The sequence below is a fragment of the Panicum virgatum genome, chromosome 9K (genome assembly GCF_016808335.1).
Source record: "Panicum virgatum strain AP13 chromosome 9K, P.virgatum_v5, whole genome shotgun sequence".
NCBI lineage: Eukaryota > Viridiplantae > Streptophyta > Magnoliopsida > Poales > Poaceae > Panicum > Panicum virgatum.
Window position 1 is genome coordinate 62,570,307 of NC_053144.1, and position 27,872 is coordinate 62,598,178.

The 27,872-nt window shown below is 54.3% G+C and overlaps 1 protein-coding gene across 3 annotated transcripts; it reads right to left on the reverse strand.

Annotated features, from left to right (window-relative positions):
• Positions 1-44: 44 nt before the first annotated feature.
• LOC120646811 (nuclear pore complex protein NUP155-like) lies at positions 45-27,851 on the reverse strand. Of its 3 annotated transcripts, none has more exons than XM_039923291.1 (13): positions 27,587-27,851; positions 26,376-26,545; positions 25,666-25,792; positions 6,446-6,708; positions 4,732-6,361; positions 4,433-4,645; positions 4,052-4,299; positions 3,526-3,937; positions 2,665-2,870; positions 2,237-2,585; positions 1,397-1,615; positions 970-1,298; positions 45-739 (listed from the first exon to the last, which is right to left on the reverse strand). In XM_039923291.1, exons 1-13 carry the CDS (start codon positions 27,746-27,748, stop codon positions 637-639), a joined length of 4,431 nt encoding a protein of 1,476 aa, XP_039779225.1. In that variant the 5' UTR covers positions 27,749-27,851; the 3' UTR covers positions 45-636. The 3 variants fall into 3 exon arrangements, with proteins under 3 accessions (XP_039779225.1, XP_039779226.1, XP_039779227.1); XM_039923292.1 differs by lacking the exon at positions 27,587-27,851 and adding an exon at positions 26,013-26,098 and having other exon boundaries at positions 26,376-26,522; XM_039923293.1 differs by lacking the exon at positions 27,587-27,851 and adding an exon at positions 25,994-26,098 and having other exon boundaries at positions 26,376-26,522.
• Between the last annotated feature and the right edge of the window lie 21 nt (positions 27,852-27,872).

Here is a 27,872-nt window from a genome sequence, read left to right on the forward strand (position 1 = left end):
TGTCAAATTCCTGTCTATCTTAACATCAACACAGGAAAAGGGCAAAACGAAAACGAAACAGATATATAGAGCAAAAAGGACATTAAATTTCCGCATTTCTGATACAGCGATTTCCTTTCCTGCTACTGAAATAATACCTCGATCCCAACAAACGCATGGAGCTACGGAGCTTACAGCTCTCAGCTCTGAAAGAATAATCTACTACCGAACTGTACAATCTCATGGTACATACTAAATTTTAATTTCCTATATAAAACCAACAAGTATTCAACAGCTAGATCTTTGCTCGCGTAAAGCCAGCCTGAGTTTTCCAGCTGTTTTCCCACTTCAGGCAAAACAAGTAAAACCAGAGGAGCAGCATCCGCACGGGTATTACCAAGTAATCAACATTGAGCTCTGAAATAACTTAACACACAGCAGATCTGTAACTCGCAAAGTCGCACTGACTTGAAATCAAATAAAAGAAGGCCTGATTGATGGTCAGTGCAGCCTTGGGTTCTTGCAGACATGCAAGTGAAAGACAGGAACAGTAGAGATCAAGCCAGGTGAATCTGGAGGCCTTTGGCTCTTTCTCTGCTTGATACAACAGATGCAGGACCCCTACTTTACAATGCTGAGGATATGATTGAAAAATGGCTAATAAGGAGAGAGTAATTTTTCCTCAAGTTCACGGAAACCACGGTAGACATTCTCTGTTTGGTTTTGTGCAAGGTTTAATCGCTTCACCTCATTCAAATACCTGAAGTTGCAATACAGTACAAGAGATTGGTCAAATACATCTGTGCAGTGGTAGCATGGTTCACACAACAAAAGCTGTAAAACAACAGAATAATGTGAATGAAATTTTTTAAGCGTCTTTGGGTAAGTTTAAAACGTTTAAACAACTTATATGTACAATCGTATGAAATAATGCAATTCAAAGAGAAAATTGTGAATATAACTGCAACCGCAATTCATACATAAACTTACCTGTTCGCCAAGCTAATTATTTTATCTCGAGCACCTTGATTTGCAGTTCCTGTTTGGCTCAGCGAGAATGTTCCATCAAAAAAGAATGAAGCCCCAGCACTTGTGGTGCCTAGTCTCTGTGCAATGACAGACATCCCCCACTCACGAAGGATCGCAAGAACTGATCTCAAAAGGCGCAACTTAAGATTTAGTGAAGGTTTGATTGCGCCATTTGATAACAGTTGATCATACACAGCAAGAACTGGTTCAGGAAGACCTTTACAGGCACCAAGAAGAGCTCTTGCAACATCATCATCACCAACCAATTCTTCTCCTGAACTTAATCTATCCTGTAGAGAAGAGCAGGATAATGTGAGTACCACAGTGGAATGCCCTCATAGCTAGTCTCAAGCATGCAGGTATATAAAGAACACAAAATACACATTACCAATGCAGCCTTCTCAAGGTGAAGGCATATTATATCCAAAGGTAAACAAGCTCCATCTGCAGGATCGAGTTTCGAGCCTACTCTTTTCACCACAGAACATGCTTCTGCAACACCACCTCTTGTAAGTGCCTGGTCAAGGAGTCTAGCCCAAATTTCTCGAACAATTTTGCTATCAGCATCTCCAGAGTAATTAGCAAAGCTCAGCATTTCCAGGCAAACCTGATAAAACATTTCAAGTCATTTTAGCAAGAAATCATTTCCCAATAACCCAATATATGCGCAAGACTTATCTTGTAAAAGGTGCTCATAGTACCAATAGACAATAGACACTGTCTAAAATTAGGTTCAGACGATCAAAAATTTGTACTGAAAATTCATATCCTGAACCCCAGAGTTGTGAGTTTTAAATACAGCACAGCAAGTAAACAGGGTTTGATGTACCCAATACAAGCATCACGTAATTAAGGAAATCCTTTTAAATCAAGTTTCACATGGAAAGAAAAGTTAAACCAGAGTTAACCTTTCTATTGCCTTTTCTGACATCCGTCAGCGTTCTGCTTGACTCCTTGTTGATTAGCTTTATTCGCTACAAATGATTATATTCATGTTCTTTCAAGTTTCATCTAACGCTTATGTCTCCTACTTCAACAATATCCTCAAAATGTTGCACCTCCATAAACTTTGCTATTATGCTGAGCAATACAAGTCCTATGGATGAGCTTATTATAATGTTGCACCTCCACAAGTTTGAGAATATAGAAATCATTGAGACGTAACAAAGCAGATTAAATTCACAAAAACAAGGCCAAGAAAGTTTTCATGAAACAAACAAAACCATACCTCCCAGAGATTAAATGGAACAGCATAGTCATTATATAGTTGAGTGATACTCTTGAGATTCAATGAAAGCTCTTTTGCCTTATCCTTAGCAGCTTTAGCAGTCTCTGCATCAGCAAGAATGTTGTCACGAGGGAATGGGTCACTAGGTGATTCGGAACTGCTTGGTGGAGTATTTTCAACCCGCGCTACCATGAGCTCCAGTTCTTGTTTGATTTGCATTTGGAAGCGAAGCACTGCAAGTTTACCTTCAAGCAAATCCACTGTACTACTATCAATAGGATTTCTAGATGAATCAGCAGCGATGCTTGCACTTTTGGCCTGAAGCACTGCATCTCTGAGATATTCATACCTGGATTCCAGTAGATGTTATACTGTTATTCCATATAAATGATGGAGCTTAAAATATTAAAGAAAATAAGGAGGGAGACCTTTTTTCAAGAGTTGGGGCTTCTTCAGAATTGGAGCACTGTCTCTCCGCCAATATTAACAACATCCTGGCAGCACCAATATGCTCCCCCTTAAGAACATAGTACCTTGCTAGGAGCTCGAGATACTTTGTTTGACTAGTCGAGATAGGTGCACCTAAATCTTGCAACTTAGAAGCTCCTGTTGTAAGTGAAGAAACCGCCCGAACCTTATATAGATATAGGGAAAAATAGGAAGTCAGGAACAACATGCTGGTCTCACCAACCTGGCAAGGACTTAAATGACATGTGAATGATAATGGTTTGGAAGGATGTCATGACATGAAAGGCATTTATATAATCATATCACCAGTATTTAAGGAAGTTCTTCACAGCTATTAATGGTAAAATGACTCAAATATTAAGTACCAGTAGATGGTAGTAAAAAAAAACAGATATGCCTAGTATTTGATGGGCATGCTATAGGCAAACCTGATCAAATCCAGCAAGTCTTTTATTGATATTAAACAGGACATGTGAAAACATAGAATTCAGGCCTTGGATCCTGTCAGGGAAATATGCTTCTGAAGGATGGAGTTGCAGTATAGACCATAAAATTCAGGCGAACTACACAAGAAATGAAGGTAACCTTCAACTAACATGAACCATGATCAATGGCAGGAGCTTATTGGTCTCCATGGACAACATAATTAAATCATCCATAATATAGTTGGACCCGAATGATTCACTTGTATGTCAACAGACAAACCCCAGAATAGGATAATTATATCACCGATACCAGATAATGTTTCCAGTTTGATGAAAGTACTAATCATGTTATCCATAGTTACAAATTTTAGTGGGAAAACAAGGATTAGGGCTCACCTCTTCTTGATGCTTACGACCAGCACTCTGCAGAAAGGAAACCAAATCAGAACCACCATACTCCAAAAGCTCATTTTCAAGACCAAGCTCGATCAGTGTCCTGTATAGATGCTCATGGAAAACCGTGTCCGGCCATTGGACGCTAAGTTGGATGATCTGTTTGATATACTTGCTTCGAGAAGCTGGATCAACAGCAGTTGTTAAACCAGATGACTTATCTGCACCTTGCATTCCACTTTGCCCAACACCCTTGAGGGTGCGTAGAGCATTCATAACTACCTCATAGCACTGTTCACGCTGCAACAGTATCATATCATGGTGCTTTGGATCAATTTGACCATTGATAACATCAGCATTGGAGTCAAGTGCTTGAGCTTTCTGCAGAGGCAACCGGACTACAGCCTCATAAAATCTGAATCCCCCACACAACGAAAATAAATATAATCAGCTAGCAGATATGAAATGAAAACAAAGTTATTGAGATTAATATATTTTAGGATGAAAAATACCACAGCAAGTGACTAACCTTAGGTTCTCAAATCTCTTGCATATGGCACTCAAGTCAGCAGAGTCTGGAATTTTAGTTAAGAGGTTGAAAGCATCTTTAGCAAGAATATCTCTTTCCTCAGGGTTATTAATCATAGATGCTCTCTCAAGGCATTCCACTGACAAGTAATATTTGTAGTCTGACTCATTGAAGTAGCTAGGGCAACCCTCCCTCAATTTAGTACTGATTTCCTCAACAGTTCCACGGCCCTCTGGGCCAATATAGTACTGTAAAAATCATAATTATATAAAATTACAGACCTAAATTCAAACACTTGAGAAATTTGAACATGCATGTTGCACTTGTAATTTCTCCATTTTCATATTGGCAGATTAAGGAAAGGGGGCTGACAGTATTTACCTCCATGAGTGCAGAAATAAGCCGCATCGCAAGCTGATCGCCATCCTCTGAACATACTAATTGATGAAATGTTAGTTGAACTAATTTCTTGCGTAAATCATTGCCCAGTGTCTGAGCCAAGCGGGCAACATTATGCTGGCAAATAAGTTGAAGCAAAAAGAGTGCTTCGCCAGATCTCCTAAGCAAACGCCTAAGACACTCCATTGCCCTCACCTGTTGACACAATTGATGTATGTCAGAAAAAAAGAACAATTAAGCCATGCTCTTTCTCTGCTGAATAATTTCTAACTGTTACCTACCTCCATAGCAGTTAGTTCTGCTGATGTATAAAGCAACCTCGGCTTTTTACTTGATGCAGATTGATCTGTGGGGTTTATATCTCGAATCTGGGAATTGTACGGACTCCTCCCGTTGACCCCAGAACCAATAATAGGCCCTGTTTTGTAGAGTATGGAGCCAGAATCGCCCAGGCCAGCAACATAACCATACAAGCCTCTTCTCTTGTTTCTTCTAGATCTTAAAAATGTTTCCAGTGAACGAATCTTACTCTCAAGAATTTTCATGGCCCCAGCTGACAGCCTGCAAACAACTATGCCATCCTCCTGTTCATTAGTACCCCCAGGTCCTCGAATCACCATAATAGGAAGCTCCCAAATGGGGTATAGTAGTCTTGAAGAGCACAAACAGAGCCCTTCATATGCACCAGAAAACAAAGGTTCTGCATCTTGAACAACTTGACCCATACTAAAGCCTCCAGCCTGAGTCCGTGTATTAGATAAAGCAGTGGTGCCATCAATTTGAGGCATCCCAACAAGTCCAGGGTCTTCAAATGCCTCAGCAGCTTTCTCAGAAACAGCATTGCTTATCAGACTATCTTCAGCATAAAGTAGCTTAGCGGCTAGCATTAAGCACATTGCTGCAGCCTCTCCAGCACCAAAGCGGTTAAAGAATTCTTCGATTTGTGATCTCAAGGTGTTCCCATCAAACAATTTTCTTAGAATATCAACAGGCCTGTTAAAAATTACCTCCATCAAACCCATTGTATTGAATACAACAACCCTCCTCCGAGGTAAGATATGCTGGGTAGGAAGATCTCCTTTAGCCCACAGTTTTATAGATGCCTTCTCAGAAGGTTTTCTGAAACCCGTGAAGCATTCCACATCAGCGTATAAAGACTGCATCGTGAAAGCAGCATCTGGAAGTGGAAGGACATCAGAGGCACAAAGCATTCGACCCTCAACAGGCAAAGCAGAGACTGTTTCTCTTAGAGCTCGGGAGCTTCTAGAAGCTGTTCCGAAGGTACTTGGAAGGGATAACTGTGCAGCTGAATCTTTCTGCACAGCCAGAAGAGATGACATGGCTGTAGCTGATGAATCTGACATTATAAGAGCACCAGCAGAATAGAACGCAGACTCAACTTTTAAAGCTAGATCCTCAGGATGAGCTCTGCCAGCCGCAGAAACAGCACCAAATGTAAGCCCACCACCAACCCCCAGGGGTGGGGACGGCCTAGTAGCAACAATTTTTAAACAGGTCGGCCTCTGTAAACTACTGTTCAATCCAACTGAAGAGCCACTTCCACCTGATGTAGTAAGGAACAATCTCTTCCCATCTGATAAAACAGCAACAGCATGAAGCCATTTTGATTCCATAGCCGATAGAGGTGAGATGCAAACAATTGATGGTTTTGGTGATTGTGCAGATCTTCGTGCATTAGGCCTTCGACCACCATAAGGTGCATCTCGTGGATCAACAATGTTCTTTTCTTCAGTGACTTTTGTCAAAGGCCCATCACCATTAGCTCCTAAATCAAATAACTGCAATTTCATGCCTTCGGTGCGAGCATAGATAGTGTTCCTCTCGTCATCAATGACCATATTAATAATAGGATCAACTGTTGAGAATTTGAATGCATTTGGCAGGACCCACCTGAAAATCATGATGACTGAATAAGCAGGTGGCCTTTACTAAGCAAATAAAGCATCATATTTCTGATCTTACAGCAGTATATACCTGGAAAGAAGGCTGCCAATGCCAGTAGTAAGACAAACTTTACGACAGCGTTTACGCCAGCCTGAACCAGTTGTATACTGCAATTCATATATATGCCCATCACGTCCAGCTAGGAAAATCTGGCCTTTATCAGTACATGTGATGCATGTCATTGTGACACCATCAGTGGCAATCATGTACTCAGGTAAAGGTTTTAATGAAAGCTCAGCATAAGGATCTGTTCCATCAGCACTAGCAGAACAGCAAACTCCAACAAGTACCAGCTGGCACAACAGATGTAGGTAAATGTACATTAGCTTGGAAAAAAAACATATCATTGAGATTAAAAAAATGGGAAATGACAACTTGATTTTATGTGATGCATCTGATGGAGAGAATAATGGATGTATTCCTCCAACCCTAGAAGGGTGGGTATATATAATTCCTATACATGGTCCTCTAAATGGGCCTCTATACACATGTGCTCAATATACACCAACACCCCCCCCCCCCCCCCCCCCCCCCCCCGCAGTCTGAACTACCGGCACAGCGGTGTTCAAGACTGGACGACAAGAAAGCCAACACCCCCCCACAGTCTGAACAACCGGCGCAGCGGTGTTCAAGACTGGACAAGAAGAGAGTACAAAGAGAGTACAAAGAGAGTACAAAGAGAGTACAAAGGGCTAATACCCCCCCTGCAGCCACAACTAGCCACCGGCTACGTTGAGGCTGGAGCGAAACTCCGAGAAGGTCGAGGAGGGTAGCCCCTTGGTGAAGATGTCAGCAAACTGGGAGGTAGTCGGGACATGGAGTACCCGAACATCGCCGATGGCGACTCTGTCGCGCACGAAGTGCAGGTCAATCTCCACATGCTTCGTCCGCTGATGCTGGACGGGGTTGGTGGAGAGATACACGACGCTGACGTTGTCGCAGTAGACGAGCGTGCTCTTGGCGAGCGGGCTGTGGAGTTCCGCCAAGAGTTGTCGTAGCCAGGACGCCTCCGCCACGCCGTTAGCGACAGCCCGGTACTCCGCCTCAGCACTGGAGCGGGAGACAACCGGTTGCCGCTTGGACGACCAGGAGACCAGGTTGCCGCCCAAGAAGACGGCATAGCCGGAAGTGGAGCGACGAGTGTCCGGTCAGCCAGCCCAGTCAGCGTCAGTGTAGACCACCAGCTCAGCAGAGGACGAGCAGTGAAGTACCAGGCCGAGGTCCACTGTGCCACGGACGTAGCGGAGAAGACGCTTCAGCGCAGCAAGGTGTGACTCCCGGGGATCATGCATATGGAGACAGACCTGCTGGACAACGTAGGTGAGATCCGGCCTGGTAAAGGTGAGGTACTGCAAAGCGCCGGCCAGACTTCGGTATTAAGGGAATAAGTCTCTGTACTTGTGGTCTTTGTGGGGCTGTGTGGGGCTGCAACATGTGGGGCTGCAGCATCTCATTTTTCTGCAGCATGCACTAGCACCATTGCTGCCCTAGAGGACAGCATCTTGGACTGCTTTAACATCTAGATAGGACAGCAGTTAGTCCTTTCATTTGGCATCTTAGACTAGGAGTAGTCCTTTCATTTGGCATCTTAGACTAGGAGTAGAATATGCCTCAGTGTTGGCTGCCCTGCAGCTGTGTATAAATGTGTTGCCTCCCCTCCCGTTGGATGGCATGGCATTGTGAGTGTGAATGAAGAAAAACCCAGAAAACTTCCCCACCTTGAGTGTCATCCTCTCAGCTCAATGAGTGAAAATTGAGCTGCTAACATCTGGTATCAGAGCCGTACTTTCCTGTAGGTTAGACATCTCCTGCACTTCTCCCTCCCAAGCAGCAGCTAGCACAGCAGCAGCTAGCGCAGCAGCAGCGGCTAGCGCAGCAGCACCTGCTGCACCCTCTACTCCACCTTCCTCACCCGAGCAGACGAGCAGCAGCTCGTCTGAGGCTGCGTCTTCTCCACGCAGCAGCCCCCTGGAGGCGCGCCATGTCCGACGCACCGTCTCAGCGCTCGGTCACCTCAAGCGCACGGCGTCAGCGAGATGCCGAGCTCGCCGCGGCAGAGGAGCGCAGGCGAGCGACGGCACAAGCCGCTGCAGCAGCGGCGAGGGCGGCCAGGCTGGCTGCAGCGGAGCTAGCGGCGGCCAGGGCGGAGGTGGAAGCAGAGGCGGCGGAGGATGCAGCGCGTGCGGCGGAGGTCGAGGTTGAGACCTTGCGCGGCAGCCTCAGCGGCTCCATCGCCGGCGACGCCACCGCCGACGAGGACCTTGAGGAGTTGGAGAGGGAGAGAGCGCGGGAGCGGACCGCGCGGTGGGCAGCAGTCCACCCCGGCGGCGGTCCAGGGGCCCGCGCGCCCGGCGACGGTCCAGGGGCCCACGCGCCCGGCGGCGGCGCGCCCGGCGACGGCCCAGGGGGCCGCGCGCCCGGCGGCGGAGGCGGCGCCCCTGGCGGCGGCGCGCAGGGCGGTGGCGGCGCTCCTGGCTGGGGTGCGCGCGGGCGCCCCCAGCTACCACGGCCTCCAGGCGGTGGTCAGGGACGTCGGTCCCGGTGGTGGGTGGCCCACCCTCACCAAGACCAACTACGTCGAGTGGGCCGCAGTCATGGAGGTGAAGCTCCAGGTGCGGCATATGTGGGAGGCAGTCCGGTACGGCGACGTCGACTACGATGAGGATCGACAGGCGCTGGATGCTCTCATCGCAGCAGCCCCGCCCGAGATGCAGTTCACGCTTTCCAAGAAGCGAACTGCCAAGGAGGCCTAGGACTCCATCGCTGCGGCACGTATCGGCAGCGACCGCGCCCGCAAGACCACTCTCCAGGCACTTCGCAAGGAGTGGGAGAACCTGGCCTTCAAGCCAGGTGAGGATGTTGATGATTTCGCCCTCCATCTCAACACTTACTGCAGGTGGTGCAGTTCGCCGACGACACCTACGACGAGGAGAGAGCCGTCGAGAAGCTCTTCCGCTGCGTCAGGTACAGGCAGACCGCTCGCTCGATCGAGTCTCTGCTGGACCTCTCCACCATGACGATCGAGGAGGCGATAGGTCGCCTCAAAGTCGTCGATAGCGACCTCTTCCTCGACTCAGGAGCAGTGGGAGGCTCGGCGCGGTGACAGGAAGAGGGGGGAGCCCTCTTCCTCGACTGGTGGCCGCAAGCGCGGCAAGCCGCGAAAGGGGCGCGGAGGTGCCCAAGTCGGGGCACGAGGGCGCGCCGAGGGTGGCGCCCGCGGAGATGCTCAGGGCGGCGCCCGCGGAGATGCTCAGGGCGGCGCCCGCGGAGATGCTCAGGGCGGCGCCGCTGACAGGCCCAAGGCGGCACGAGACGACGCCTGCCACTAGGCCAGGGACTGCCCGCAGCGGAGGCGTGGGGGCCAAGCCCACGTCGCGGAGGCCCAGTGTTGTGGGGTTCTAGGGGTACCCACAGCCGGGTGGCGGAGCGCACCCGCCTATTCCCAGTGAGGGAGTACTCAGGGAAGTACTAGGCGATGGGGCTGGATCTACGCTGAGACAAGGACTCTAGAACACACGATTTAGAGTGGTTCGGGCCGCCGGAGCGTAATACCCTACGTCCACTGGGAGATGTATTGTTCTTGGTGGTGTGTATGAACCTATCCTCTGCTGGCCTTGGCTCTTGCCCAGCCTGAGGTTTTCTAGCGGCGCCCCCCCTTTTATAGATCAAGGGGGAGCGGATACATAAAACGTTGGTGCCCCGACAGGTGGGCCCAACGTGACTGTGGCTACAGTGGTTGCGAATCTTTCCTCCGATATGCACACTGCTGCCCTTCTGACTCAGGGGGGTCTTTTCTTGTCCCGTCAGCTAGGCGCCCGTTGGAGTAGCGTAGCTTGCGGCGTGGCCTGCTGAGGCTATTATGTAGCGTCATAATGGGCGAAGCCGAGCCGTCGTATCCATCTGTCACGGCAGGCTGGCAGATGCAGTATGGGCGGCGCCAGCGGCTTCACTGCCTTGGTAATATGCGATCAATAGTGTCCCCTGGTCAATGAAACGCCTCAGCTTCTGTCATATCAATGCAGACGTCCACCAACCGCAATGAATGCAATGGTGGGTGATCGTTAGTAAGGAAACCCAAACGGCCATATCTTGCAGACACGTGGCGTCCCCAGACCACCCCGACGCGGGGTGCCAATTTCTTCCCTTAGTGAGGGGTCCGGTTACTATACAGGGGGTCCGGGACCCTGCGGGGGTCCGGTCTCCTTGGGAGGTCCGGAGCCCCGGCTGCTTGCGCACGAGTTCCTGCCTCTTCCGGGACACGTGGCGTCTCCGGACCTTTCCCAACTGTGGAACGGTCCGGGCCGCTGCTGGGAGAACAGGACTCCGGACCGCAGGGGTCCGGCTGTTTGGATGTAGTTAAGGATAACTACAAGATCCTTGCCTGGACACAGCAAGAGGGGGTACCCCAGTCCTGGGGTACCGACAGTGGCCCCCGGGCCCACCTCGGGAGAGGTACGAACCCGCGGGTGGGGCCACTATCAGGATGGGTTTCTACGCAACTTGATCGCGTTGATGTGCTCGTGTAGAGAGCGGGAGTCCCGGACCCCTGAGGCCGGTACACCTGTTGCCAGATTTAGGTACTAGAGTGCTCTCCATAGGGCGACGAAGGTGTAGGCTTAGGGTACGGAACCAAGCTAAACGGCTACACAGACTTCGGATCGCTCCGGGAGCAAGCACCTCTTCCCGGACCCGGCTTTTGTCGACCGTGGCGAGCGGTCTCCGCCGGAGCGGGCCACCGGAGTGGACTTGGGCGACCGTGGCGAGCGGTCTCCGCCGGAGCGGGCCACCGGAGTGGACTTGGAGCGACCGTGGCGAGCGGTCTCCGCCGGAGCGGGCCACCGGAGTGGACTTGGAGCGACCATGGCGAGCGGTCTCCGCCGGAACGGGCCACCGGAGTGGACTTGGGCGACCGTGGCGAGCGGTCTCCGCCGGAGCGGGCCACCGGAGTGGACTTGGAGCGACCGTGGCGAGCGGTCTCCGCCGGAGCGGGCCACCGGAGTGGACTTGGAGCGACCGTGGCGAGCGGTCTCCGCCGGAGCGGGCCACCGGAGTGGACTTGGGCGACCGTGGCGAGCGGTCTCCGCCGGAGCGGGCCACCGGAGTGGACTTGAGCGACCGTGCTGACGATCTGATGAAGCATGCTACCAGACCTCATAGTAAGGTGCAAAGAAACCAAGCCTTATACTAGAAGGGAGCCCGGGACCTCTAAGGACAGCAGTCCTGGATACTAGAGTACTTATAATAGGATAGTGAAGTACGTAAACTTAGGGTACATTACCAGGCTAAGCTACGCGGAGCTTCTCTACCCCAGGATACAAGCACCACTTCTCCAGAGCAGGTCCTCAGGGGTCCGGACTGCCTTCCAGCTAGAAGGGGTGTCTTCACCTGACCATAGCTAGCAGCTTAACTTGAATTGTTAGCAATAGGGGAAACTCCGTTCAAGAGGGAAGAATAGTTAAACCAAGGCGAATAAATGTAACCCAGGGCGGAGCCTAGGTAAAACTGAGAAAGAAAATCTCCTTTATTATTGTGGTTGTCACGGTATACATCAGAGGTCGGGATTACGAGGTCGGACCTCCACCGCTCCGGACCGTTTTTTGCCTGTTTGTGTGATAGGGCCAGAGGTCGGGTTTACAAGGTCGGACCTTGACCGCTCTGGACACACACGTAGGCGCCACGTTATTACAAAGGAGGAATTCTCTTAGTCTTTTCTTAGGAGTAACCTACGGCTGCATGCTATACAGCGTGTTCTTCTTCGGAGGTGAAGGCGCCCTGTACGTGCCTGAACCGCATCATCCAGCATCACCTCGGGAGCTCGGGGGACCCCTCCTTGCCTAAGAGCTGTCACATGCTTACATGGCATGAGACAAATTCTTTGGCTTTGAATGGGAGAGGCCCCCAGCCGTCGTCGTCGTCTGCCGATGGAAGCCAGACGCCCTTGCGCAGCAGATGGACCGGACGTGGAGCGCGAAGAGGTGCGGTCGTTCGCCGGCTTGTCCTTGGTGCTGTCTGTAACAGCACCAAGAACCTCAGGCGGCGCCGGACACGACGACACGGCCAACTTCCTCCGGGATGGCCGTCGGCCCCAGGCTCCATGTTGAGAGAAAGCATTGAGCTGACACCAAGCCACCGCAGGGGAAGCGTGGCCGTTGCTTGAGAGAAAACCTTGAGCCGACACCGGGATGGCGCGGGGCGGCACGCGACAGGCATCGCCCCTGTGCACCAACATGCCGGCTCTGAGGCGTCGCAGTGGCGACGCACAACAGGCGCAGCCGCCGTGCACCGTCGCACAGAGGGCGCTGGCGCCCCAGTGCCACAGCATGCGGTGTGGGTGACGCCCTGCCTTCCTTCATCTTCTTGTTCGTCGTTGCAGAGGATGAACACGGCCCCAGAAGCCTGAAGATCCAGTCAGCGCCTGACCTTCCCCACGGACGGCGCCAAAATGTTGTGGGGTTCTAGGGGTACCCACAGCCGGGTGGCGGAGCGCACCCGCCTATTCCCAGTGAGGGAGTACTCAGGGAAGTACTAGGCGATGGGGCTGGATCTACGCTGAGACAAGGACTCTAGAACACACGATTTAGAGTGGTTCGGGCCGCCGGAGCGTAATACCCTACGTCCACTGGGAGATATATTGTTCTTGGTGGTGTGTATGAACCTATCCTCTGCTGGCCTTGGCTCTTGCCCAGCCTGAGGTTTTCTAGCGGCGCCCCCCCTTTTATAGATTAAGGGGGAGCGGATACATAGAACGTTGGTGCCCCGACAGGTGGGCCCAACGTGACTGTGGCTACAGTGGTTGCGAATCTTTCCTCCGATATGCACACTGCTGCCCTTCTGACTCAGGGGGGTCTTTTCTTGTCCCGTCAGCTAGGCGCCCGTTGGAGTAGCGTAGCTTGCGGCGTGGCCTGCTGAGGCTATTATGTAGCGTCATAATGGGCGAAGCCGAGCCGTCGTATCCATCTGTCACGGCAGGCTGGCAGATGCAGTATGGGCGGCGCCAGCGGCTTCACTGCTTTGGTAATATGCGATCAATAGTGTCCCCTGGTCAATGAAACGCCTCAGCTTCTGTCATATCAATGCAGACGTCCACCAACCGCAATGAATGCAATGGTGGGTGATCGTTAGTAAGGAAACCCAAACGGCCATATCTTGCAGACACGTGGCGTCCCCAGACCACCCCGACGCGGGGTGCCGATTTCTTCCCTTAGTGAGGGGTCCGGTTACTATACAGGGGGTCCGGGACCCCATGAGGGGTCCGGGACCCTGCGGGGGTCCGGTCTCCTTGGGAGGTCCGGAGCCCCGGCTGCTTGCGCACGAGTTCCTGCCTCTTCCGGGACACGTGGCGTCTCCGGACCTTTCCCAACTGTGGAACGGTCCGGGCCGCTGCTGGGAGAACATGACTCCGGACCGCAGGGGTCCGGCTGTTTGGATGTAGTTAAGGATAACTACAAGATCCTTGCCTGGACACAGCAAGAGGGGGTACCCCAGTCCTGGGGTACCGACACCCAGCCGGATGACGAGCCGGCTCTGTTCCTACTCCACGGGGACATGGAGCCGCAGCCGGCGGCACCGCCTGTCACCGCTCTACTCCACCTCGACGAGCCGCGTGCCCGAGTTCTCCTCGGCAACGGCTCCGACGACGACAGGGTCGATGGCTTGTACCTCGACTCCGGCGCCACGCACCACATGACCGGGCGGCGGGAGTTCTTCTCCGACCTGGACGTCGACGTAGGTGGCTCCGTCAGGTTCGGGGACTCCTCCGCCGTGGAGATCAAGGGCGTGGGCTCCGTGATCTTCACCGCCAAGTCCGGAGAGCACCGGATGCTCACCGGAGTCTACTACATCCCGGCGCTGCGGAACTCCATCATCAGCCTTGGGCAGCTCGATGAGAGCGGCTCCCGCGTGGTGATCGACAGCGGCGTCCTCCGCATCTGGGACCACCGTCGCCAACTTCTCGCCAGGGTGGTTTGAGGGAAGAACCGCCTCTACATTCTCCATGTCGGGGTGGCCCAGCCTCTTTGTCTTGCAGCTCGCAGGGACGACGAGGCATGGCAGTGGCACGAGCGCTTTGGGCACCTCCACTTTGAGGCCCTGAAGCGGCTCGGCGCCAAGGAGATGGTGCGAGGCCTCCCATGTCTCGACCACGTGGAGCAGCTCTGCGACGTCTGCGTGTTGACGAAGCAGAAGCGGCACTCCTTCCCCCAGCAGGCGAGCTTCCGAGCCAAGGAGCGGCTCGAGCTCGTACACGGGGACTTGTGTGGCCCGGTGACACCGGTCACACCAGGAGGACGGCGCTACTTCCTGCTGCTCGTCGACGACCTCTCCCGCTTCATGTGGGTGATGATCCTCGGCAGCAAGGGAGAGGCTGCGGACGCCATCAGGCGTACTCAGGCTGCTGCGGAGGCGGAGAGCGGCCGCAAGTTGCGCGTGCTGCGCACCGACAACGGCGGCGAGTTCACGGCGGCCGAGTTCACGGTGTACTGCGCGGATGAGGGCATCCAGCGCCACTACTCCGCGCCGTACAGCCCGCAGCAGAACGGCGTCGTCGAGCGGCGCAACCAAACTGTTGTGGGGTTCTAGGGGTACCCACAGCCGGGTGGCGGAGCGCACCCGCCTATTCCCAGTGAGGGAGTACTCAGGGAAGTACTAGGCGATGGGGCTGGATCTACGCTGAGACAAGGACTCTAGAACACACGATTTAGAGTGGTTCGGGCCGCCGGAGCGTAATACCCTACGTCCACTGGGAGATGTATTGTTCTTGGTGGTGTGTATGAACCTATCCTCTGCTGGCCTTGGCTCTTGCCCAGCCTGAGGTTTTCTAGCGGCGCCCCCCCTTTTATAGATCAAGGGGGAGCGGATACATAGAACGTTGGTGCCCCGACAGGTGGTCCCAACGTGACTGTGGCTACAGTGGTTGCGAATCTTTCCTCCGATATGCACACTGCTGCCCTTCTGACTCAGGGGGGTCTTTTCTTGTCCCGTCAGTTAGGCGCCCGTTGGAGTAGCGTAGCTTGCGGCGTGGCCTGCTGAGGCTATTATGTAGCGTCATAATGGGCGAAGCCGAGCCGTCGTATCCATCTGTCACGGCAGGCTGGCAGATGCAGTATGGGCGGCGCCAGCGGCTTCACTGCCTTGGTAATATGCGATCAATAGTGTCCCCTGGTCAATGAAACACCTCAGCTTCTGTCATATCAATGCAGACGTCCACCAACCGCAATGAATGCAATGGTGGGTGATCGTTAGTAAGGAAACCCAAACGGCCATATGTTGCAGACACGTGGCGTCCCCAGACCACCCCGACGCGGGGTGCCGATTTCTTCCCTTAGTGAGGGGTCCGGTTACTATACAGGGGGTCCAGGACCCCATGAGGGGTCCGGGACCCTGCGGGGGTCCGGTCTCCTTGGGAGGTCCGGAGCCCCGGCTGCTTGCGCACGAGTTCCTGCCTCTTCCGGGACACGTGGCGTCTCCGGACCTTTCCCAAATGTGGAACGGTCCGGGCCGCTGCTGGGAGAACAGGACTCCGGACCGCAGGGGTCCGGCTGTTTGGATGTAGTTAAGGATAACTACAAGATCTTGCCTGGACACAGCAAGAGGGGGTACCCCAGTCCTGGGGTACCGACAGTGGCCCCCGGGCCCACCTCGGGAGAGGTACGAACCCGCGGGTGGGGCCACTATCAGGATGGGTTTCTACGCAACTTGATCGCGTTGATGTGCTCGTGTAGAGAGCGGGAGTCCCGGACCCCTGAGGCCGGTACACCTGTTGCCAGATTTAGGTACTAGAGTGCTCTCCATAGGGCGACGAAGGTGTAGGCTTAGGGTACGGAACCAAGCTAAACGGCTACACAGACTTCGGATCGCTCCGGGAGCAAGCACCTCTTCCCGGACTCGGCTTTTGTCGACCGTGGCGAGCGGTCTCCGCCGGAGCGGGCCACCGGAGTGGACTTGGGCGACTGTGGCGAGCGGTCTCCGCCGGAGCGGGCCACCGGAGTGGACTTGGAGCGACCGTGGCGAGCGGTCTCCGCCGGAGCGGGCCACCGGAGTGGACTTGGGCGACCATGGCGAGCGGTCTCCGCCGGAGCGGGCCACCGGAGTGGACTTGGAGCGACCGTGGCGAGCGGTCTCCGCCGGAGCGGGCCACCGGAGTGGACTTGGAGCGACCGTGGCGAGCGGTCTCCGCCGGAGCGGGCCACCGGAGTGGACTTGGGCGACCGTGGCGAGCGGTCTCCGCCGGTGCGGGCCACCGGAGTGGACTTGGAGCGACCGTGCTGACGATCTGATGAAGCATGCTACCAGACCTCATAGTAAGGTGCAAAGAAACCAAGCCTTATACTAGAAGGGAGCCCGGGACCTCTAAGGACAGCAGTCCTGGATACTAGAGTACTTGTAACAGGGTAGTGAAGTACGTAAACTTAGGGTACATTACCAGGCTAAGCTACGCGGAGCTTCTCTACCCCAGGATACAAGCACCACTTCTCCAGAGCAGGTCCTCAGGGGTCCGGACTGCCTTCCAGCTAGAAGGGGTGTCTTCACCTGACCATAGCTAGCAGCTTAACTTGAATTGTTAGCAATAGGGGAAACTCCGTTCAAGATGGAAGAATAGTTAAACCAAGGCGAATAAATGTAACCCAGGGCGGAGCCTAGGTAAAACTGAGAAAGAAAATCTCCTTTATTATTGTGGTTGTCACGGTATACATCAGAGGTCGGGATTACGAGGTCGGACCTCCACCGCTCCGGACCGTTTTTTGCCTGTTTGTGTGATAGGGCCAGAGGTCGGGTTTACAAGGTCGGACCTTGACCGCTCTGGACACACACGTAGGCGCCACGTTATTACAAAGGAGGAATTCTCTTAGTCTTTTCTTAGGAGTAACCTACGGCTGCATGCTATACAGCGTGTTCTTCTTCGGAGGTGAAGGCGCCCTGTACGTGCCTGAACCGCATCATCCAGCATCACCTCGGGAGCTCGGGGGACCCCTCCTTGCCTAAGAGCTGTCACATGCTTACATGGCATGAGACAAATTCTTTGGCTTTGAATGGGAGAGGCCCCCAGCCGTCGTCGTCGTCTGCCGATGGAAGCCAGACGCCCTTGCGCAGCAGATGGACCGGACGTGGAGCGCGAAGAGGTGCGGTCGTTCGCCGGCTTGTCCTTGGTGCTGTCTGTAACAGCACCAAGAACCTCAGGCGGCGCCGGACACGACGACCCCAGGCTCCATGTTGAGAGAAAGCCTTGAGCCGACACCATGCCACCGCAGGGGAAGCGTGGCTGTTGCTTGAGAGAAAACCTTGAGCCGACACCGGGATGGCGCGGGGCGGCACGCGACAGGCGTCGCCCCCGCGCACCAACGTGCCGGCTCTGAGGCGTCGCAGTGGCGACGCACAACAGGCGCAGCCGCCGTGCACCGTCGCACAGAGGGCGCTGGCGCCCCAGTGCCACAGCATGCGGCGTGGGTGACGCCCTGCCTTCCTTCATCTTCTTGTTCGTCGTTGCAGAGGATGAACACGGCCCCAGAAGCCTAAAGATCCAGTCAGCGCCTGACCTTCCCCAGAAGCCTAAAGATCCAGTCAGCGCCTGACCGTACAATGGAGGACCTTCTCGGTGATCAGCCGGTGCCGGGACTGGTGCCTCACGACCTGGAAGCGCAGTTGCACCTCGCGTGCGACAACGGCGAGCCTCGGTCTTTCGCAGAGGCCGAGGGACACGCGGCATGGCGTGCCGCGATGCAGTCGGAGATGGACGCGGTTGAGAAGAACCGCACTTGGGAGCTTGCTGACCTCCCTCGTGGTCACCGCGCGATCACCCTTAAGTGGGTGTTCAAGCTGAAGAGGGATGAGGCCGGCACCGTCGTCAAGCACAAGGCTCGCCTGGTGGCACGAGGTTTCGTGCAGCAGAAGGGAGTCGACTTCGACGATGCCTTCGCTCCCGTGGCACGGATGGAGTCCGTGCGACTCCTCCTTGCGCTAGCTGCCCAGGAGAGCTGGCGTGTCCATCACATGGACGTCAAGTCGGCGTTTCTCAACGGCGACTTGAAGGAGGTGGTCTACGTGCACCAGCCGCCGGGGTTTGCGATCCCCGGCAAGGAGGGTAAGGTGCTACGTCTGCGCAAGGCCCTCTATGGCTTGCGGCAGGCCCCGAGGGCGTGGAACGCCAAGCTGGACTCCACGCTCAAGGGGATGGGCTTCGAGCAAAGCCCGCACGAGGCGGCCATCTACCGGCGGGGCAATGGCGGAAATGCCCTGCTGGTGGGTGTCTACGTCGACGACTTGGTGATCACCGGCACCAAGGATGCGGAGGTGGTGGCGTTCAAGGAGGAGATGAAGGCCACCTTCCAGATGAGCGACCTGGGGCCTCTCTCCTTCTACCTGGGGATCGAGGTGCACCAGGACGACTCCGGGATCACACTTCGACAGACCGCCTACGCCAAGCGCGTCGTCGAGCTCGCTGGGCTCACCGACTGCAACCCAGCTCTCACTCCGATGGAGGAGAGGCTGAAGCTGAGCCGTGACAGCACGACGGAAGAGGTGGACGCTACTCAGTACCGGCGTCTTGTGGGGAGCCTCCGCTACCTCGCCCACACACGGCCGGACTTGGCGTTCTCCGTCGGCTGCGTCAGTCGGTTCATGCAGCGACCGACGACGGAGCACCAGCAGGCCGTGAAGAGGATCATCCGCTATGTTGCGGGGACTCTCGACCACGGTCTCCACTACCCGAGGTGCCCTGGGGCGGCACACTTCGTTGGGTACAGCGACAGCGACCACGCCGGCGACATCGACACCAGCAAGAGTACGAGCGGGATCCTCTTCTTCCTCGGCGAGTGCCTCGTTAGCTGGCAGTCGGTCAAGCAGCAGGTGGTGGCCTTGTCCAGCTGTGAGGCCTAGTACATAGCGGCCTCCACCGCGTCGACTCAGGCGCTCTGGCTCGCTCGACTACTTGGTGATCTACTCGGCAGAGACACTGGAGCAGTGGAGCTCCGGGTGGACAACAAATCCGCTCTGGCCTTGGCGAAGAACCCCGTTTTCCACGAACGGAGCAAGCACATCCGGGTCAGGTATCACTTCATCCGAGGCTGCTTGGAGGAAGGAACCATCAAGACGAGCTACATCAACACCAAGGATCAGCTTGCGGATTCTGCTCACCAAGCCCCTTGGGAGGATCAAGTTCCTTGAGCTCTGCTCCAAGACCGGGATGGTCCAATCTTCCCACAAGACGATGCACAAGACTTAGGGGGAGAATGAAGGGAATAAATCTCTGTACTTGTGGTCTTTGTGGGGCTATGTGGGGCTGCAGCATGTGAGGCTGCAGCATCTCATTTTTCTGCAGCATGCACTAGCACCATTGCTGCCCTAGAGGACAGCATCTTGGACTGCTTTAGCATCTAGATAGGACAGCAGTTAGTCCTTTCATTTGGCATCTTAGACTAGGAGTAGAATATGCCTCAGTGTTGGCTGCCCTGCAGCTGTGTATAAATGTGTTGCCTCCCCTCCCGTTGGATGGCATGGCATTGTGAGTGAATGAAGAAAAACCCAGAAAACTTCCCCACCTTGAGTGTCATCCTCTCAGCTCAATGAGAGTGAAAATTGAGCTGCTAACACGGTAGGCAGTAGGATCAGCCACCGGATCACCCAGATCAGCAGACAGCTTCGCCTGAGTGTCGACAGGAGTGGAGCAGGGCTTGCAATCAGTCATCCCAGCCCGCTCCAGGATATCAAGTGCGTACTGCCGCTGGTGAAGGAGAAGACTAGACGGGCGAGGCTCAACAGTGACGCCCAAGAAGTGGTGGAGCTGACCAAAATCCTTCATAGAGAACTGCTGCAGAGAGAAGATGACACTCTGAAGCAACTGCTGACTGGAGGCGGTGAGCATAATGTCATCGACATAGAGCAGCAGATATGCAGCCTCATCTCCACGGCGGTAGACGAAGAGAGACGTGTCAGACTTGGACTCAGTGAATCCCAATGTCAGCAAGAACGTGGCGAACCGAGAGCACCAAACCCGAGGAGCCTGCTTCAGACCATAGAGAGACTTATTGAGCCAGCAGACCATATCCAGACGACTCGAGTCCACAAATCCCGCTGGCTGAGAGCAGTAGACAGTCTCTGACAGAGTGCCGTTAAGAAACGCATTCTTCACGTCCAGCTGGTGTACAGGCCAAGAGCGCGAGAGCGCAAGCGAGAGGACCGTGCGCACCGTAGCGGGCTTCCCGACTGGGCTGAAGGTCTCATCATAGTCCACACCAAGCCGCTGAGTGAACCCCCGGAGAACCTAGCGAGCCTTGTAGCGCTCCAGTGTGCCATCAACCCGACGCTTGTGCGTCCAGATCCACTTGCCAGTCACCACATTGCAACCAGACGGACGCGGCAAGAGGTCCCACGTCTGGTTGGCAAGAAAAGCCGCGTACTCTTCTTCCATCGCGCGACGCTAGTGAGGATCCGCCAAGGCGTTGCGGACAGACGAGGGTACCGGAGAGACCCGCGGCTCTCCATCGGTTGCGGAGATAGTCGCGGCCTGAAACGCCATCCGCCGAGTCACCATGGGATGAATATGCCGAGGATCCCGATGGATGACTGGTAAGTGGTACACCTCCGGCTCGGCTCGAGAGGAAGTCGGAAGAGGCGGCGGCAGCTCCGGTGTCGGCGTCGTAGGAGCCTCCGGAGCCGGAGCCGGTGTCGATGCCGAACGACGCCGGTACACCTGCACCGGCTGAGCGTACCGCGCAGGTGCAGGGAAAGGCACCGGGGCCGCGCGGGAAACCCTGGGTCCGCGCGCGGCACGATCGGAGGTCTGGGGGCCGCGCGTGGCGCGACCGCGGGCACCGGGGCCGCACTCGGCGCAGCAGGGATCACCGGAAGCAGTGCCAGTGTGCCGGGAAAACCTGCAGAAAAAGGACAGACAGGTAACGGTGGCTGAACCACCGGGTCAGTCGGAAACAGAGACTCCAGCTCGGGGTCAGGAGAAGATATGGAGGAGGTGGAGTAGGGGAAATCCGACTCGTCAAAGACGTGTCGGGAGATCAGAACGCGGCGAGAGGTGAGGTCAAAGCATTGGTACCCCTTGTGGTCAGGGGAGTACCCGAGGAACACACGAGTCGAGCGGGGCGCCAGCTTGTGTGAAGCGGTGGCGGAGGTGTTAGGGTAACACGCACACCCGAAAACCCGGAGGTGGTCGTAGCGAGGAGGGGTACCGAAGAGCGTGGTGTGGAGTGGGAGCAGGAGAAGCAGTGGACGGAAGGCGGTTGAGCAGGTAGGTTGCGGTGTGGAGCCTCTCAGCCCAGAAGTGCGGGGGCAGAGAAGCCTGGATCAGAAGGGTGCGCACGACGTCGTTCGTCGTGCGAATCATCCGCTCAGCCTTGCCATTCTGAGGAGAGGTATACGGACAAGACATACGCAGCTGAACACCCCGAGACAGGAAGAAGGACCAAGAGGTGGAGTTATCGAACTCCCGCCCATTGTCACACTGAACGGCCTTAACGGTGAGGCCGAACTGAGTGGAGACCCAGGCAAAGAAGTGGAGGAGGGTGGGGAAGGTCTCAGACTTGGCGCGCAAAGGGAAAGTCCAAGAGTAATGAGAAAAATCATCAACAATGATCAGATAATATTTATAGCCAGACATGCTGAGTACAGGAGATATCCACAGGTCACAGTGAATCAGATCAAAAGAATGCGCAGCATGCGAAGAAGAAGAAGAAAACGGAAGTCTAACATGACGACCTAACTGGCACGCATGACAGAGGTTCTCAACAGAAGCCCTAGTACATGGAACATCGGTACTACGGCTGAGCTGAGCCAAAACGTCGCGGTCGGGGTGACCAAGCCGGCGGTGACAGGTGGTGGAGGAAGGCGTCACGGCAAAAGCAGTAGACGAATAAGCCGAAGGCGAGGCAGCGGAAGCAGGAAGCCGAAGAGTGTAAAGAGGCCCCGGGCTGTCACATCGGAGGAGCGGACGCCGGGAAGCCGAGTCCTTCACAGTAAGACCAGAGGAGTCAAATTCGATAGAACAGGAGTTGTCAGCAGTAAACTGATGAATAGAAAGAAGGTTGTGAACCATTTGAGGAGCAACAAGAACATTAGGAAGACGAGGAGCAGAACCCACGGCGGTGACAGAAAGGCAAGACCCATCACCAACCATGATAGAAGGACAAGGGTGTGGAGGTCGAACAGAAGAGAGGATACCGGCATCAGGAGTGGTGTGGAACGAGGCGCCCGAGTCGGCGATCCACTCGGTGCTGACCGGCGGCGTCAGTCTCATGGTGCTGAAGAACTGCGCCAGAGCGGCCTAGTCCCACCCCCAGGCCCGGTTGGCTGCTGGCTGGGCTGAGCGGGCGGGGTCCAGGACGGCGCGAAGAGGGGAGCGGCATCAGTGAACATAGCCGCCGGCTGGAGCTGAGGACGAGGCCCCCCTCCCGGACCCTGGAACGGCCACATCGAGATGCGCCCTGACCATGGGTTGCTGAATGATAGCCAGGGCGTACCTCCAGGGGCAGGGGCAGGAGCCGGAGCCGGCGTGCCTCGACGACCCCCACCGGTACCGGTACTCCCAGGAGCAGGGCCACTAGTACCACCACCACCCCGTCCCCCCCGCCGGCGACGTCCACACCCCCCCCCCACCTCTGGTCTGCCCGGTTGGAGCAGCACCAAGGAGCGAGGTGGCAGTAGCGGCGGAGGAGGCCGGAGGAGCAGCGACGAGCGCGGTGGGGGTGGGCGAGGACGATCCGGGCGCGAGACCCCTGGTGATCTCCTCGAGGGCGAGGTCGTCCCGGACCTACAGGAAAGAGGGGAAGGGCCTCTAGCGGGCGATCCAGCTCTTCAAGTGGTCGTAGGTGCTACTCAAGCCCCGTAGGATATTGAGCACCAACACCCGATCAGAGACGGGACACTCGAGGTCGTGAAGAGCATCGGCCATGCCCTTCATCCTCCGGCAGAACTCACCAACGGAGAGGTCCTCCTACTGGAAGGTGCGGAAGGTGGCGTCGAGCTGGAGGGCGCGGTACTCGGCGTTGCCGAGGAACTGCCCCTCGAGTGCCACCCAGGCCTGCCACGCGGTGCCGCCGTGGGTCCTGCCGAGATCCTAAAGATCCAGGGAGATGGTCCCGAAGATCCAGGACATGGCGACGCTGTCGAGGCGCAGCCACACCGCGTCCCGCGCCTCGATCGGCGTGTCGTGGAGGACGTGGTCGTCGAGGGCGTAGCGGCGGAGGGTGAGCAGAACCTGGTCCCGCCAGCGTCCGTAGGAGGACGACGTCGGGTCGAGGACGGGGACCAGGGCCCTGATGTTCTGGACACTAGCGGCCTGGAGGTGGAGCTGGGCGACCATGGGGTCGGTCGGGTCGTGCCGGGCTCCAGATCCAGCGAATGGGGCCTGGCGGGAGGAAGAGGCGCCGGGCTCGGGGTCGACGGGCTGGCCGGAGGAGACGCGGAGGAAGCGCTCCGCCTCGGCGACCCGGAGAGCGGAGGCGTCGGCCGCGGCACGTTCGCGCTCCCAGGCGAGAGCAGCCACGCGGAGCCGCTCCTGGGCCGCCGAAGCCTCCGACTTGGCGGCGAGGAGGGCCACGCAAGAGGGGCGTTAGCCTGCGACCCGCGGAGGGCGGCGGCGGAGAGCGGCGCATCCGTAGGCGACATCCCGAGCTCGGTCCACGCGGCATCAGGCGCGGCATCGGCGGCGGGCTGCTTGCCCGCGGTGACAGCTGCAGCGCGGCCTGCAGGGCGGCCGGATCGGCGCCCGCGGCCTGCAACAGCTGTGCCGCGGCCCGCAGGACGGCCGGATCGACGGCGGCAGCGCGCTGGGCAGCAGCGCGGGTGCTCTGGGCGGCGGCCGCAGCTGCAGCAGCGTCGGCCGTGGGCCGCTGCGTCCCAGGCTGCAGCTGCAGCGCCTGGTCCAGGGAAGGCTGCAGCTGTAGCGCCTGCGCGGCGGCGCTCTGCTGCAGGGGAGGCTGCAACTGCAGCGCCTACTGCCAGGCGACGGCGCGGCCCCCGACACCCGCGCCAGCTGCTGCAGCGGTGGCGGCGGCGGGCTGCAGGTCGGCAGTAGGCCGGATCTGCGGCCAGGAAGCCGCTGCGGCCCAGGCAGAGGAGGCGGCGGCGCCAGCAGAGCTCAGCGCGGCAGTAGAGGAAGATGAGGGGAGGGGAGGGAAGGAGGAGGGGGGTGGCGCCGGCGGCCGGCGGCTGGCCATGGCTGACGGCGGCGGCGGCGGCTGGGAAGGGAGGTAGGAGGAGAGGGAACCCTAACCCTAGGCTAATGATACCATGATGGAGAGAATAATGGATGTATTCCTCCAACCCTAGAAGGGTGGGTATATATAATTCTTATACATGGACCTCTAGATGGGCCTCTATACACATGGGCTCAATATACACCAACAGTATCTGAATTCAATAAGAAGCTTTTCTACTATGCATACGAGCAATGTGAACCATCAAAGACATGATACTCCACTAAATAAACTTGATTCATGCCTTCATTATACTCATCCAGCATTTACTATCCTTACAGAAGTAGCAGCCAGCTATCTGGTATTCTGTTAGATGGTTCAAAACAAATTCAAGGCAGGGCCATTCAATATGGTTCGCCTGATAAGTGATAACCAGTGCATATATAAGTATCACCAATATTTCTAATGAACAAAAGGTATTTAGTATTTCATACTGTTAACATGACTATTAGATTCCACATAAATGTTGGATACAAAATCTTCAACAGGATTAAGAAGACAATTGATGATTGGGCCATAATTTTGAGAAAGAGGTCCATATTTTCTTGCTTCATTTTACATAGTTTACAATATTTAACAAGATCAACCGATGAAATCAATACATTGAAAGAATAAGCAAAGCTATTACACTGAAAGAATAGTGAAGATGGACTCGATTCCCTTGTATCGTTAGCCAGCGACTACAAAGGCCCTATCAGATAGCTAAACATCAAACATTGTGAACCACACATAAAGGCATCCAATGGTCCACTACTCCAAGGAATGTTGAAGAGGCATACACCATGAAAGTTCAAACCTACAGATAGCTAAAGGGTACTGGAAAGAGTATTTTTATAATTTTACCCAGAACCTATTTGCCGAATGATTTTGCTTCATTTCATGTGCTAGTGATTGAATTTCGCAGGAAATGTAATATTACTGTGGAGTTTGCACAACATCATATATTGATTTGATTAGCTATCATGTATTGCTTGCAAAAGCATGAATTTATGAAGTGACATTCAAGGCCAGCATGTGTGTTGCAATTCAAAAGGGAACATATACCAATCTTACCTCAACAGGAGTTGCTAAAACTAAAAGGTATTGAATGGCTTCAATGAAAATCCCAGGCTTTGCCCTAGCAAGGCCAACAGCACAAATTGCTTGCTCATCCACATTATGCTCTTGACACTGCCCATCCCTGGGAACAAAACCATAAAACGATTATAAGCAACAAGTATGGCATGTCCCCATTGAGAAAAAGGTACCATTGGATAACTTATGAGAGCGGAATCATTTGTTTACTGCTAACTAAACCCAATTTGCTGTTTATTTAGTAAACCTAAATACATGAGATCAACCTCAGACTATTAAATAGAACCGCCAATTAAATGTGCTATACATGTTAAAAGAGGCATCACTTCATGATAATAATAGATGGAAGGCTTGACAGAGATAGCTCGATGCTCAGGCCACCCCTGCTCCAATGGACCACAGAATATTCTCACTGTACAATTAGACAAGTGATTTTAGCAATGGCCAAAAGTTCAGGAATAACATCTCACAGACCACACAATCATATAATGCATAACAAGTACGAAAATGGGCCATGGAAGGAAATAATAAAGGACTCCTGACTGGTTAACGCCCGCATCAATGGCAAATTGACAGTGATTGAGGTACCAAGTAAGCATCGTGGTCATCATAAGTGGTATTCCATTTTTAACTGTTTAAGACTAATCGCACATGTACAGAGAAAAATTAAACAAATCTTAGTGGTTTACCATTTATCAAAACGCCAGATGAAAAATGAATTGTCAACCGTTGCCCAGGCCCGGTGTATGTCAGAAAAGATCCCACAAAGGGCTGTTCCTTCACCAGCTGCTGCATTGTATCTTTCAATCAACATAGGAGGGAGCTGACGAGTTTCAGCAACTTCCACCAAAGGAGGCCACTGTAGCAGAGACATAATATGTCTTAAAAGGGCATATAGTGCATTTTCAGCATGTTTGTGCAACAACTTCATAGTTAACTTGTGAGGCATAGCTTAGAATGAACACAGAAGGTAGAAAAGAGTAGGTCATGCAATGCATTTCATAGACCATGCAACAACATCATGTCCAATCTCATAAAAGCTTCTGAAATAAACAAAAATCTTCCAGCATTTGAGGCAAAAATCCAGCATGCACCAATCTGTGTGACATTCTTCATGCTTCACCCTAACAATTTCGTATATCCAACAAACAAAACAATGCAAAGCAGAATCACTTAAATGACCATCTAGGTCTGAACACCAGACCACTACACCCCTTGCTCCACCAATCGAACCAGACAAACTGACCAGCTACTACAGTCCTGCCTCCTACCTTAATTAATTCAATTCCCCATACTTAAAATCTGTCACTTGAGTGAATGATGTCACCTATCAAAAAAAAACTCAGCATAAATCTATACTTTTGTTAAATGTTACAGAGTTTTCTTTTCAGTAAGACTGTAAAGTGCCAACATAGTTCAACCTTGTCTCAGGGTCAACATCATTACTTTTGATCCCATATAAGCCAATGTTGAGCTGAACACTAAATAGGAATCTCCCATGGTTGTTTTCAGTATTTCAAAACTATCACCCTCGGTGTATGCTAATTTCCTCTTGTTTGCCCCCGAATGTTTCTTCAGGATTCACATCCTCCTATCGAATTACCCTTATGTCACCCCTATTGTAAATTACTCCTGCGATTACACATGCTACCAATCCTGGGCTCTCACCTAATGTTTTCCTAAAATTTGTCCCCAAAACAGGCCAAATCCCAGCTCGTCGTGTTTTCTCAACCCCATTCCACTGGAACAGAAAAATGACGTGAATCCCCCAGAACAACTGCTGTACCACTCGAATAAAACGGAAACGTACGCCCAGAACGGACGCTGACACAGATCAACGGCTCAAGTGTGCGCAGCCAGCAGAACACACGCAGTGGACGGCAGCTCGCGCGGGGCTTACCTCCTTGGGGTGCGAGGAGTAGGGGTGGGACGCGTAGCGCGAGGCCTCGAGGGCCTCCTCCAGGTCGGGCTGTGCGGCGGCGTCGCGGCCGATCCGCTCCGTGACGTGAAGCCCCGCCGAGGCCACGTCGGGGCCGATGGCCTCGTCCTCCCCCCACGCCATGGTCGGAGCGCCGCGGCACAACGCAGAGGTGCGGGGGACGAGAGAGCGATGAAAAACCCTAGAGCGCGAGGGAAGGGGACGGCGGGGATGGGATGTTTGGCTGATTTTTGAGGTTTAGTTCTGG

What these genes read in the sequence shown, in the direction of transcription:
- LOC120646811 (XM_039923291.1), bottom strand. Translation starts at nt 27,748, where the DNA reads ATGGCGTGGGGGGAGGACGAGGCCATCGGCCCCGACGTGGCCTCGGCG. An exon ending in ATTGGCAGCCTTCTTTCCAG is followed by an intron (nt 6,362 to 6,445) that starts GTATATACTGCT and finishes CATGATTTTCAG; the next exon opens with GTGGGTCCTGCCAAATGCAT. An exon ending in CAGAACTAACTGCTATGGAG is followed by an intron (nt 4,646 to 4,731) that starts GTAGGTAACAGT and finishes TTGTGTCAACAG; the next exon opens with GTGAGGGCAATGGAGTGTCT.